We start from the raw sequence: 14,094 nt of genomic DNA on the forward strand, positions 1-14,094 counted from the left end.
AATGGCAGAGCGTTCAATGTGTGACGTCCCTGAAGTGCCTTTGCTTTGTGTATGGTTGGATACAGTTTGTCAAAGTGGAGGGAAGATACAGAGGGGTGTTGTGATGCTGCCCCGATGGAGAACGGAAAACGTTTGTTTTTAAGGGGAAACACTACAGGCAAAACTTTTTTTTTTACATAAAAATACCTCATCTTTACATAAGACGTTTAATTAATGCACTGATTCAATGTTTCTCCATAGATATAAATGGGAAATTGTAATTTTCATTGGGCATTTTGTCAAAATGCAGTTTCCTCACATTGGTGCGACAATATCTCCACTTGAATAGCACCAACAGACTTCACATTTATCCATATTTTGAAGGTTTTGGTCTTTCATATCTAATTTCTAACCTGAAGATGTTTTCACTAATAAACAACATATTAAAATTCCCCTCTGAAAATATCTTCATAACTATAATAAGTCAATCAATCATTCCGATTTTGGCACCAAAAATAGTGGCCATTTTGGGCATTTTTAGTCAGAAAACACCTCATTTTACATGAAAATATAAAATGACCGAAAACTTGCAATACATTTATTTTTCATATTTTTGTCAGTAATCTACAGCAGAAATTTCAACTTGATATCTCCTAAATTTAAAAAGTTTCCCTATTCATCTGCTGTGTCTTGCCTTAAGCCACTACACCATGGGGTCTCCAACAGGCGGCAAAATGATTCAATCAGACCCACGACTCGTAGAGCACAAATTTCTGAGAATGTCAAAAAGAAAAAGAGTTCCTGTGCGAAGTTATGGATTTTTTAAAGAAATAACCAGAATGCTCAGTCCAGCCACTCGGCGGCAGATAAATAAAGGAAAGAATTCCACACGTGTCCAGCAGAGGGCACTGACATAATGAGAGACCAGGATATAAACACATGTGGTAAATGGACATTCTGCCCCAGTTTAGCAGACCACAGTGTAGCAGAAACCTGCGACACAGGCTTGTAAAGTGCAATACCGTCTTATGTAAGCCGTTTTTATGAGGCTTACAGTCCTGGCTCATTATTATTCATTCATCTAAAAAACGTTACACAATAGTATTTTCCCTATTGAAACATATTCTACTGGAGCCTTTGGGCGATATACTGTATATGTTTTTACTATTATGTCTTTTCCCCTTATTGTCCATGAAATAAAAGCAGAGGTATTATGCTTTTTACAAGTATTAGTTCTGCAGTATTGATCTAAATTCAAATCAACTTATTCAAAGTTTGTGTTGGCCTTCCGTGTGTATAAATTGTCAAACATTAGTGCTAGCACCAGAAGTAGCAGTAGCTTTTGGTTTAGTAATACCGAAGCTCTGGAGGGTTATTTAGCCTTTTGCTGCTCTGCTGTGGAGGGTGAGATTTGGGACAGAGTGGGATCTTGGGCGGGAGGTCTGCAGTGACTCCGTGAGCTCCCCTGGTTATGAGTAGGGTGCTGCAGGAGAAGCTTGAGAGCGAAATTAGAGAAGAAATGTGCAGTATGGGCAAAACAAAACCCTAAGACAGGTGCTATAGCTCTTTAAATAGTTGTGGGAGATCAAAGATTATGCAAAAATGTGTGAATGACTCCAAACACAACTCCAGGTACTGTATGTTTTTGATAAGGGTAAAACATTGTACATTTTATTAAACTCTAGAAAGTTTCATTTTTATTCCAAAGTCCAAACAACATTCACAGAATTAGCTGCCATTCATACAAGCTTGAATCGCAACTATATTTTAAACATTTTGTTGCCGTGCATGTTTGGTTTCCTTCTTGGGTTGGGATTTACACATGGATTAGCTGTAAATTTAAATAAAGCTTATATTACCTTTACTTTCAGGCCTAAGGGCGGATTGGCTGATGTGTCCACATTTTGATGGTGGTCCATGACCCAGGTCTCACTCGCCATCCTCCGCTGTTGTTGCTACATTTGCTTATCACACATTACCTAATCAGCCCAAACACATCTGCTGTTGCTTTGGTGTCACTCTCATTGTCATTTAAGACCTTTAAGTTCTCATTTGCATTGTCTTGAGTCTATTACCCCCATTAAGAACTAGCTTAAAAACTTCCCTGCTGTCCGTGTCTTTTCAGCGCGGCCTGGGTGGTATCCACTGACCCTTCGACCTTTCACCTTCTTGTTGTAAAAAGCTTTGGATCTGAACCAAGTTTTTTTTTTTCTCTAGTCCTCAGAAATAGTGCTGAAAAACCATTTGAGCTGCCTAATCTGATATTCATTCCTTTCTTATAGGGCGCTGCTTCCCAGAGTTGACTAAGGGCACATTATTTAGGCATTAAGGTGCTGTGATAAGGGAATTAGACCACTCATTAATCGTTTACACGTTGAAGGCAGCGGAGCAGCTCGGGGAGGTGATTTAGCCAGCCAAAGCCATATAGCCCCTGTTAATCCACCTCTCACACGTTTTAATTGGAAGAGGCGTCCTGGATAGGGATTTTATGAATGGCTTTAAGGCCATTTCTTCCTTAAAGCCATCATTTATTTCATATTGTTAATGGGAGCTTTAACACTTTATCCACACAGACAAGTAATTTCCTACTCATTTAGTGCACCATTGTTCTGATGCACCTGCTGTTTAATTGCCACTGCGGTTTTAAGGTAAGACACCGCTGTGCAGGTAGCCTTATGCTTAACTGCAAATTTGCAATTACACAGGGACTGGGCTATTGGCAGCGTTTTCTGTAATGACCTGAAACACAAATATGCAACTTATTCTTCCCACGAAATGTCACAATTTGGCCTTTTGAGCGCTGAGATTTCACCTTAGATGTCCTCTTGTTTTCCATTTCGACAGGATATGAAACCCATAGTTGTATTTAAGGCCTGGCTTCAAGATGTAAGCGCAGTTTGATGTATTTGCTTATGACAGCGGCTCTCAAACTGTGGTGCGTGTCCCGCTGGTGATACTGTGGTCCTCATTTTCATTTTGTGATATCGTAATACGTGGTGTTCTTCTGGTTCATACAGGATTTAGTTCGATTTAATCTTGAGCTCTGTCTGGTGGGACATGGAACATATGTTATTGAAAGTTTTTGCACTGCTGGTCGATTATTTTTGTACTTTTATCAAATTCTGCCTGCATCATTTAGTTTAATTATCACTCTACTACTCTTCTTGGCTTGCTATAGTATACCATTTAAATCTCCCAGCACCAAAAAAATCAGTGTGCTTATGCGATCTACCCTCATGTTTCGGGGGTGCGCGTGAGTCTCCGGGACGACCCAGACTTAATGCACTCAAAAGCGCTGGTGTTGACTTAACCCTCGGCGCGGCCCGTCCTATCTCCTCCTCCTCCTGCCTCCACTGCCGCTTCTGCCGCCGCTCTTTCCTTTGTGCTCCATGAATATTTCAGATCTTCCAAAGGTCAGAGCATTAATCCAGAGAATAAACCGTGTGTTAACTGCTCCGTCTACGGGCCACACAAGAGCCAGAGGCAAAGAGACAGCGGCTAATTGTGCGCTAATATGAGCTGTAAGAGCGTTATAGCTAAAATAGCAGAGGGGTTTTCCTACACTATGGCATTATTCTGTTATTATATATGTATATTAGTTGCTATTTCATCACTTTGGAGCTATGGATGCGATTAAAATGTAATATGAAGTTATGGACAGGACTTTTGTGTTGACAGGGACGCTCAACATATTACAAGGCTTTGTTTTTTTCAATTAAATATATTTCAAATGCTTTTTAGTCATTGTACATTTAATCTGTTTAAATTTAATGTTGATAATGCTCACGTTTCTGGACGGTAAGTCGCGCTTTCAAAGACCTTTGCAAAAAAAAAGTGTACGATGATATTAAGTGTAAGACCTCCACAAACAAAGAAGCACCGAGGTCTCCCTTTTCTCCTGCATTCACTCCCTTTTTTTTTTTTTCTTTCTTTCTTTCTCGCGCGGCTTACTGTTATTTTCCGCCGCCTGTGATGTGAAAGGATTTGGCACGCACGGGGAGGGGTGCGCGAAATCCTGAAAAGTGGATCAAAAAAAGTAAATGAAAAATAATGTCATATTACTGAAAATATGAGAGGCTAATTTGTGCCGACTTTTTGCTAATTTCGTTCTAGCGCGGAGAGAGGAGCCGTCACCTGCTTGGCGCCGCGGAGCCGACAGTGCCAGTGATCCATGAAATAAGCTGCCGCTGGCTTTGTTCAGATAAGAATGAACAAATCTGCACAATGTACTGCTGCCCCAATCTCATTTTCATACTTGCATGCAGGCTAAAGGAAATAAGCTGTTTGCAAGGCTTGATTAATCAGACTTTCGAGGGGCTTTTTGTCTCTGGGATCTGCGCGGTCTCCTTGGTAACTCGCCTGACATTAAGGTTTGGGCCTGGTTAAAACAAACGGGGGGGAATGCCATAACAAAACTAACCACGCGTTTAGATATACAAGGCTATAGGAGGCTGGATATTTCAAACAAAGATGCTTTATTGGTTACATTATGGGGTAATTAAAAGCATTAGCAATGTCCAAGTTCAAACGTGTCCATAGTTGTGTTGTGGACATTTTTATTAAGCCTTTTGCTCCTTTATGCCGTGATTAGATCTGGCAAACCAGTATTTGGAAGCTTGGTGATTCTAAGTAAGCATGTATGAACAGATTGAGAGCACTTGAGACACCCCCTTTGAATTGTATCTGTTGGTTGTTAATCTCAATTGGTTAAAAAAAAGTGTAAGAGATCCAAGTCAAAGAAATAGCACCGAAACAGCACTTTTCTTCATACACTTATGCTCATCTCATCAACACAACATTATGCATTTTCAAGCTTTGTTAGAAACCCGCAAAGCAAGTGAGGGCTCTGAGTAAGAAATGCACAAAAACATGAGTGTATGGAGGCCATAGCTGTCAAGATCCAAATCAAAGAAACACAACACACCTTGACTGTATACACAAACTGCTGGCCAATGCTAATCAACAGAAACATTAAGTAATTGCAGGCTTTGTTGGAAGACGATCTGTGGGTTAAATAGGTTCATATGTGGTTAAGTCATTCGAGGGCTGGGTAAAATATGGTCAAACCGCACTGTACTTGGACTTAGCCATGACTAAACCAGGCCTGAACCATCTCTAATCCTCATCGCTTTGTCCCTCCGAGCTTGTCAGAACCACCCAGTTAAAAAGTGAAGAACTAAAACCCCCTTTTTTCATCTTTTCCCCATTCATCGCTCCATAAATCTGGGCACTAATGTAAGAGCAATCAGCCGTCCGACTCTTTAGCCGCACAAAACACGATTTAAAAGCTGTAAAGCGCACGAGTAGAAGAAGGAGAGAAGGAATAGAGGAGAGAAAGTGGAGGGCTGTGACAGTATGCGCGCTGCAGGCTTTGACAAATCTGCAGTGACTGTATAGATGAATGCCTGAGGGCCCGGCCAGAGCAGCAGCACCAGCAGCCAGCCGGGGCCCTTATCTTAAATCCAAGCAAAGTACCATTAATCTTTTTCAAAGACCTTTATAGCTTTTAATGTATCCCTAAATTAGAACATTTTACACCCTTGGTTCCTGAAATATGGTGATAAAAAGCCTTTAGAGTTTAATTTTTCCTGCCTGCTCGCTCTGACCTGCTTAATCCCAGCATGCATTAGGAGATATTTTAGTTTCAGCCTTTCTAATAAAGTTTATCCCACTTAATTATAATTGAAACATTTTTTTTTTTCAAGCAGGTCTTTTTTTTTTCCCCTTTCCAAGTGGCGCCGCGGTGGTTTCTTCATTACCTTAAGATTTCCTCCTCCCCCTCCCATTGACTTGATTATGTTATGTGAATGTTGCACAGAATCATCCAACGGTTTCTTGATTTTGTTTCAGTTCAGCCGAACGTGCAGGTTTTTTGTACTTCGAGAGGCAATTGTTCATGAGTCCAAGAGTCTAAGATCCAAAGTTAACAGACGATAGTTAATCTTTACAGACTCAAATTTGATAATCATCTGTTGAGAGTGATGCCACTTACCTTATAAGGCCACTGTGACCGAGATAGCACCAGTTTCTTGCAGCATGGCTTTAAATGGTGCGGCATATCCATCCACTGCCCCTATACTATTCCAGAAGCCGCTATTCTATTACTATACTGTTTGGAAAATGAGAGCTCTTGACTCCATCTAGTGGACAATCGTAGAATACATTTGATATATTTACGTTTAATGTTTCTGGCCTCAAATGGCGACTTAGAACAGCACAAAGTAACTGTTCTTTTTCCTCTGGTTGGCAAATATTCTACACTTCTTTAAGTTATGACTAAAACAGCAACTGTTGTACTAATAATTGGCACTTTGACATTTCTTCAGTTTTGCCTTGTAGTGTGGATGTCCACCAATCAAAAATGTTAGGGTTAGGGTCAGTGCTTAATTTGATCCCCCGTTTGGGGGAGCGCATTCCCCCAATTTAATTATTTTCAGGGTAAAGGATCCGGGAAATATTTAGGAGGATCCGGCAAAAAATGCAGCTGATATAATGGTGTTTAATGAGAGTGTTCCGGCAAATGTTTTGGCCTGTTCCCCCAATCTATCACATCAGACCAAAAGTGTTCCTGAAAATACAAATTTACAAATTAAGCACTGGTTAGGGTAGAGTATCTTTGCTTCATTCACACAGTTTTGGGTTACACTGTTTCATCTACAACTGCTTTAGCGCTCTGATCTGTGTTTCTTAACTTATTTTCTAATAAACTAAAAAAACATTCAGAGGCAGTGTGTGTTAGGATTCAAAACAGGCTAAATGTTGGCTAATAGCTACAGCATCGTAATAGTCAGGTTCAATCAATAACGCGTCAATTTGAAGTGCTCTATTGAGTATATTTTATTAAAATTGTCTCATGTTCGTTGTTTGTGATGACAGACTATGTAAATACATATCCGTGGGCAGTACATGAATTGAAATAAAATGGCTTTAGCTAGCTTGATGTTAGCTACGGCTCCACTGTGATTTTAGCTGCTAATACAGTAATGTTCATGTGCCTATTAATTAACACAGTAACTGAAGTTCATTATACACTGAGGGAGTCATTTACCAAGCATTTGCTTATGTGCAAAAAGGAGTAGCACATGCAAAAGTGGATTCATCAGTCGAGTTATTTACTCATTGTTTAATCACGCAGCATTCTCTAATTGACTCATTTGGGGTCATAATATATGACCAACAATCAGCTTGTTTTTATTTTCAGCTTGCGCTTGCTAGCATCTGACTTGATAACTGACCTTCTACTATATGTGTATTTGACCCATCCTTCGATCCCGCAGTGGTAACCCGTAAGGAGCAGTGGGCGACTGCCACTCCCGGTGACCCATCTCCAGATGTGGAGCCAGGCTGATGGTCAGAATCACCTGGTTGGGGGATTCACCATATATTTTTAGTAGTAGGAGAAACCGGAGTAACCGGAGGAAACCTATACAGACACGGGGAGAACATGCAAATCACAGAAAGGCCCCGTCCAGGTGGGAATTGAACCCGGGACCTTCTTGCTGATGTGCAGCACAAACCGCTGCACCACCGTGCATAACCCCCAATGCAATTAAAAACCTCTTTTTCAAGTTAGTTCTGGTCAAGAGGCGGATAGTTACAACTACCAATGAAAATAACGCACAAACTTTGAAAACTGTCACAAGTTAAGGGTCATTTTAAGTCCTCTCAGTGTGGATTCTTTGGAAAGACCATAATCCAGCTTGCTCTTCACAGTGCCATGGATTTTCTTGCATGCCATTAGATTGATGTGAAAGCTTGTGTTCCCTGTTTTAAATTGTGTCATTACCACTACTACCTGCAGAGGGCGCTTCCGGCCAATTCGAAACCCATAGCTCAGTCTCTCACTTCTTGTTGCATATTTTCGTATATATTTTTCTTGCCTGCTAACTGTTGTAGCTTATGGTCCAGTGGAACATCTAGAGCAGGGGTGCCCAAACTTTTTGTCTCTGAGGGCCAAAATGAAAAAGTGCCTGTGAGTCGCGGGCCAAACACGGCAATGTCAAGCACGAAACACATATAACTGCAAAAAATAATAGTTACTTTATTTTATTTGCTTTTTATTTATTTTTTATTTTTTATTTTAATTTCTTTTTTTTTAGCCATTGATAGTACTAAGACGCTACAACACCACAACCTTAACTTTGTGAAAGGAGTGAAACAGCGCCCCCCCCCCCCCCCCCCCTGGTGGTCAAAAAGGGTACTGCACCCACATTTACCATTGAGAATGAATGGAAGAGTTAGTATTAACCAGATGCGTGCAAAAGTAGGTCACTCTCTGGCGGGCCAACAGAATTGTTTCAGCAGGCCAAATATGGCCCGCGGGCCCCACTTTGGTCACCCCTGATCTAGAGCAAAGTTTGTGTGTTGTTGCTTGTTTAAGAAAAGTTTCTAAGCCATTTTTTTCTTAAGTAAACTACACTTTGTCGTCCTGTGATGGTACATTCCTTCAGCACCGCAACACTTTGACTCCCCCCTCCCCCTTGCATTTGTACCATGTGAATATTACACAGAATTACCCGAATGCTTTGCTGAAATTGTTCCAAGTTGTTTATCGAAGTCGTCCTCTGCCTCAGTAGTAAACCTCGTCTCGTGAGTGGAGCAGGGGAGGCAGGATTTTTCCCTTTGTTTCCCGCACGTCGATGTGGCTGGGGTTATTGGGATTATTCTGCCTCACAATGTGCACATGTCGTCGGTGGGATTTCCAATGTTTGCCTCTTGCTGTCACGGTCATTCAGTTCACTTTCGATTCGAGGGATTGCCTGGAGTAGTCCGCGAGCAAGGGGGCGGAGCAGTTTACCCCAGCGCCCCCAAAAACATAGAACATGAACATAGAAAATGCTGTTGTGTAATAAATGCATTGTTACTCAAAGTCTTGTTTCATTTGCTCTGTAAACAAGGGAATAAAGAGGTAATCATAATGAAAAACAATGTGAGGTGACACTAAAAGGCACCAGCACAAAAAACAGAGAGCGATAGGAGCCGTTTCATCATCGAGTGTGGCCATAACATTCACATAAAAGCAATTAAAATACCGAGCTCTAATTCACAATGAACATCTGACCTTTAGTTCAAACATAATGCCTGGAAACATGTCATGGCGCACAAAATGGCACTACACCGTCCAAAGACAAAAATTGTTAGCTGTACAAACAGCCCCTTGTGAATTGGATATGAGGGTTTGTATGTTTGTATGTTTGTTTGTGCCAGCCTATATATAATATTAGACATAGATACTGTATATAGACCACCACAGGCTCAAATGTTTATATACACATTTTTGATAACACAGCCTAAAAAAAATCACATTGTAACCATTGTAACTTAACAAGTTACAAAAGTCTAGATGTTTTCAAAAATGTATCTCAATTTCTTGAGATTGTTTTGACTCATTTTTTGTTTCCTTTACATAGGTGTTACTATTCAGAGCTTTTTACCATGTTACAACCTTCATCGCAAAGTAAAGACACTTGCTGTAGCCTCAGCCACATATGCCGACCAGTGTATATTCTTTTCCTTTTTCCTCTTGTTGAAAACAGCTACACAGCAAAAGGGGAGAAGGGGTTAGGGCGAGGATTTTTTTTAGCTCGCTTGGAGGATCAGTAAGTGAAACTACTGGATGTTTTGTTTTAGATCAATATTACATTTTCTAACCAACAAAGTGTAAGATAATGATGCAGAAAATTATTACCAAATAAGTATTTGTGAAGGCTCTCATTCATCCACGGTATATCCATTGTAGAAAAGCTAAATCATCAACATGCTTTTTGCCAAACAAATGTCAAAAAGCATGTTAATGGAACATACTTTCTTGAAATATTATTAGTAGGGCTGGGACAAAATATCGGATTGAATTGGATTGCAATACTTTCGATACTTGTGTTTGGAAGCCTTTTTTACAGTTACACAGCACTTTGTTACATTTTGTGCGGTAAACCTCTATTTTACACTACCTTGATACATTGTACCTGCCAACTTTAGTAATGGGCTTCGCAACAATGTGTTATATAACTTGTACCTGAGGGTTATATATACAATGGAATAAAGTGTATTAGCAGTTTTCAGGTACATAAGCAGACATTAGACCCTAACTTTAACCCTAACCTTAAAGCAGTACTAAGTAACTTATTTACCTTAATAAATCCTTTCCGTAGTGCCTGTGGGGGTAATACAAGTGTTTATGGGATGATTGGAGGGTCTTTCATCTCCCCCTGGTGTCTCTGGCCAGAAAACCATGTTTGCAACTTGACTGCCCCCGGTGCGGAGAAAGCAATACACACTAATGTAATCACGAAGAAGAAGCTAACATGCTAACGGGCAAAGCTAACTGCGGGCTAACGTCACTTTAAACAGTATTTACAGCCAAGTTTGAGTGAAAAAAAATATTTCTATTGTATAATTGGATGCACAGTAACCCTCTCTCCCTTCGCCTTTCCTGTCTACTCTCCAAGACAATTAATAAATTAAAAAATCGTAACTTGCTACTACACCTGCAGTTGCGCTTATGGCCTCTCTAGGGGGAAGAGCTACTTAGTACTGCTTTAAGTCCTAAGCCTAAAGGTAATTTGTCATACTACATTATTTACCTACAAAGTACAAATACACATTATTCCATTGTGTATGAACTACATAGATACAAGTTATTACAGATTGTTACAAAGCAGATTACACTGTACTAAATTAAGTTAGGTACAAAGTATCAAGGTAGTGTGAAATAAAGTGATACCTTTTGTGTTTTTCTTTACTTTTTCGATCTTAACACTTCAGTTCAGTAAATGTCAAATGGCGTGGTTTATAAACTTTGGACACATGACTGTTTTCTTTTTACTGTTTTGAAGGTAAACATATAACTCATCATGATCACTTACTGCATCGCTATACGTTTTGAATCGGCCCATGAGTATCGTGATACGTATCGGATCATGACAAAAGTGTATCGTCCCAGCCCTAATTGTTAGCATAATAAACAATGCAGTAGTTCTTGAATATCTGAAGTTTTTCTCATATCGTGCAGCTGCAGTTACATGCACGTATGAAGAAATTAGTTCGGTATTTTGAGGATCACTGGTTAGACATTCCACTTGTTACTTTATTGCTTCACTATAATTGTTATTGGCACAAATAGATTCAATTTCTACTGAAGTTGCCACCGAAATTAGCTGTGTTAACTCCTTCAAAATGAGTTTATGAATGTTGTGAAGAAGCAAATACTAAATTAATTACATTGTCGGAGTAAACTGGTTAAATCTTGGAAAGCAAAATGTCAAATCCAGCCAACAAAATTACACTCTATGAAATGATGAAATTGAAGTAAACCCTCTTGCATGTACTTTGACACGCGTTAATGCCTCAATTGTTATTAGCGTTGGCCATTTCGGTCTATTTTTGATCAGACGTGGCGTGATATGTTTCATAAAGGAGCGTCGAGATTGACATGAAGCCGTGCTGACAGGTCCGTAGCACGGCTGTCCTCTCTGATGGTCTCTCCTCTCCCTGTGTTTAAAGCTGGCTGTGAAAATCGCTCAAGCCGCTGATTGCCGTGACTTCGCCAAACGAAAACAGGAAGAGGAAGCTTTGAAGGCCGCTCAGAAGAGGAAGAAGGAGATCGCCTGGGGGTACGCCATCTCCCTATGTCCAAAAAAATTACATTGCCGGGTGTTAGAAGACATCACACAATGGAAGTCCTGTAATGTTTGATTGAGATGGGGCTAGGTAAAATTGACTGTCATTGATTCCCTGGCATTATCATCTTCTTATTGATGGAATAACCTGGTCATTCAGGATGTTCAGATTGATCTCATTCTTTGGGCACATTTTTGGTTACAGTGTATCTTCAATAACACACAAGTTGCAATTAACATGAATCACAATGAAAGTCAATCTGCATCAGCAAAATTGTTCAAGTAATTAAACAGAAGGATAAAGTCAGTATAGTAATCACTATGACAGGCCTATTGGTCAGATGTTGAGATGTGATGGTCTCAGCCTCTGGAGGGCAGGGTTTGAGGTTCCTACTGATAAAAAGTGTATGGAACTCTACAAGTTTCTATATAATTGCGATAGGAATTGTTCATTGCTTTGTTTTGTGTTTTTGCAGGTTTGAAGCCAAGAAACGATGGGAGACCAAGAGCAACATGGGCTTTATGTGATAGTCGGGAACCAAAAGCACAAAGACTGCAAAGATTCTCCACTGATGCAATGGTTGGAGCAACAAAAACATAGATGTAAGATGGACGAGATAACCAGCATTCAGCCCCAGTCATAGTAATGATCCAGAGTGGTCCGTGAAATGAACATGGCTGCTCAATCTCCTCCTACGAAGCTTGTTCCTTAGAAGGGCAAAAAGCCACATTCTCGCGCGAGCATGGTTAAAAATATGATACATAGCTCCACGTTGTCACATGGGATATACTGTTGCAATTTTTAGACAACAAAAAAAAACTCTTTGGAGCTAGGCTTTTAAAACCCCTTAACTCCCACCTGAACCAAGCACATTTTCTCCAGTTTGGCTTTACCCCAATGCAAAAGCTTCTGGAATAAAGGTGTGAAAATAGTGACAAAACTGAGACGAAAACAATGATGGAAATGTCACAAAAATGTCACAAGAAATTGACAATAATGTGACGAAAAAATGACAAAAATGTGACAAAATGTGACAAAAAAATGACAAAAATTTGACAAAAAAATTACTAAAATTTGACCAAAAAATGACCAAAAAATGACAAAAATGAGTTGAATACCCAACAAAAAAATGATGGAAAAAAAATCTGATGACGTGAGGAAAAAGATCTCTCGGTTCAGGCGGGAGATAAGAAGTTAAGCAGTGCTAGGGTGGTGTAAAGTCACCATTGGAATCCTGTTTACCAAGTGTCTTTTGGAGTCAGGGGTGGTAATTACAGCAATGTCGGCTCCCCACCATGAGGATCAAAAAGGACTTTCCTCGCCCATTGAACCAAAACCTTTAGTTAATGGGCAAGAAAACATTGTGGGTGGATACATTCCCTCACAAACCACAAGTCAGGATCACAATACTTTCAATACTTGTGTTTGGAGGCATTTTTATCCTACACTCCTTTGTTTTCCAGTAACAGTTACACAGCACTTTGTTACATTTTGTTTTTCTTTGCTTTTTGGTCTTTACACTTTAATAAATGTCAAATGGCATGTGGTTTTTAAACTTTGGACACATGACTGTTTTCTTTTTACACATTTTAATGTAAACATATTACTTATCATAATCACATACTGCATCGCAATACGTTTCGGATCGGCCTTGAGTATCGTGATACGCATTGTGACAAAAGTGTAGGCAGTAGTTCTCGAAGTTTACAGTTACGTCTGAAGAAATGAGTACAGTAGTTTCAGAATCCACAAGTGGTCAATAAAGGAGCTGTTGTTTTTTGTAAGTACATTGGAATTAACCATGTACCACAAAGATACCAACTCCAGCCACTAGGGGTCAATAATGACATGAACCACTTGATTAACACTGCGTCCTTGTGTTGATTTCTTGTCTATATGAGGTACAGTTGAATTGGTCTGCGTCTAAATGAGAAGACTTAACTATGTCTCTGTATTTGAGTGTAGGCCAGGGCACTATATTGACTCCTGCAGTGCCTTGGTAGTGCTCTTCTCTCCCCAGCTGCTTCTCTTTCAGCAGTAGTTTAGTATTTACAACCTCTGACTGTGTTCATTTAGCGTATAAATTATAAGCCAGCAATGATCCACAGAGGGAGAGGGAAATTGACAGATCGAAATTAATTCCTAAGGCGCCCATTGGTGTCTGCATTGTGTTATTTTGAATTGCATTTCCGTGATTTGAGCGTTTCCCCCCCGTCAAATTAAATCTGGTGTACATTACTGGATGATGCGTTTATTTATTGCTGTAAAGTGGGTTAATCACGAAGGCGCTTCATTCTTCTGCCGCCGAAGAGAAAGGGAAGATTATGTCCCTAATGCAATGTACAGGATAATGTGCGATAGGATTTGTAGGGAGAAAATGAAATTTGGCTGTACGGGCGTTTGCGAGCGTCCGTAAACTGCTGAGGAGGGGAGGGGGGATTTGCTGCTGGCCCTCGCCCATGCAGAGACACACGGCATTGTCTCGAGCCCAAACAA

At 40.1% G+C, this 14,094-nt stretch overlaps 1 protein-coding gene across 2 annotated transcripts in view; it reads left to right on the forward strand.

Moving 5' to 3' along the window:
- fam204a (family with sequence similarity 204 member A) overlaps positions 1–12,328 on the forward strand; it is a 28,128-nt gene extending 15,800 nt beyond the window's left edge. For both annotated transcript variants that reach the window (XM_079560615.1, XM_079560614.1), the window contains 2 exons: positions 11,482–11,591; positions 12,074–12,328. In XM_079560615.1, coding sequence (XP_079416741.1) covers positions 11,482–11,591; positions 12,074–12,125 — 162 coding nt within the window. In that variant the 3' untranslated portion in view covers positions 12,126–12,328. The remainder of the gene's footprint in view (positions 1–11,481; positions 11,592–12,073) is intronic.
- The last annotated feature ends 1,766 nt before the right edge of the window (positions 12,329–14,094 follow it).

Source organism: Gobius niger, assembly GCF_951799975.1.
Source record: "Gobius niger genome assembly, chromosome: 7".
Lineage (NCBI taxonomy): Eukaryota > Metazoa > Chordata > Actinopteri > Gobiiformes > Gobiidae > Gobius > Gobius niger.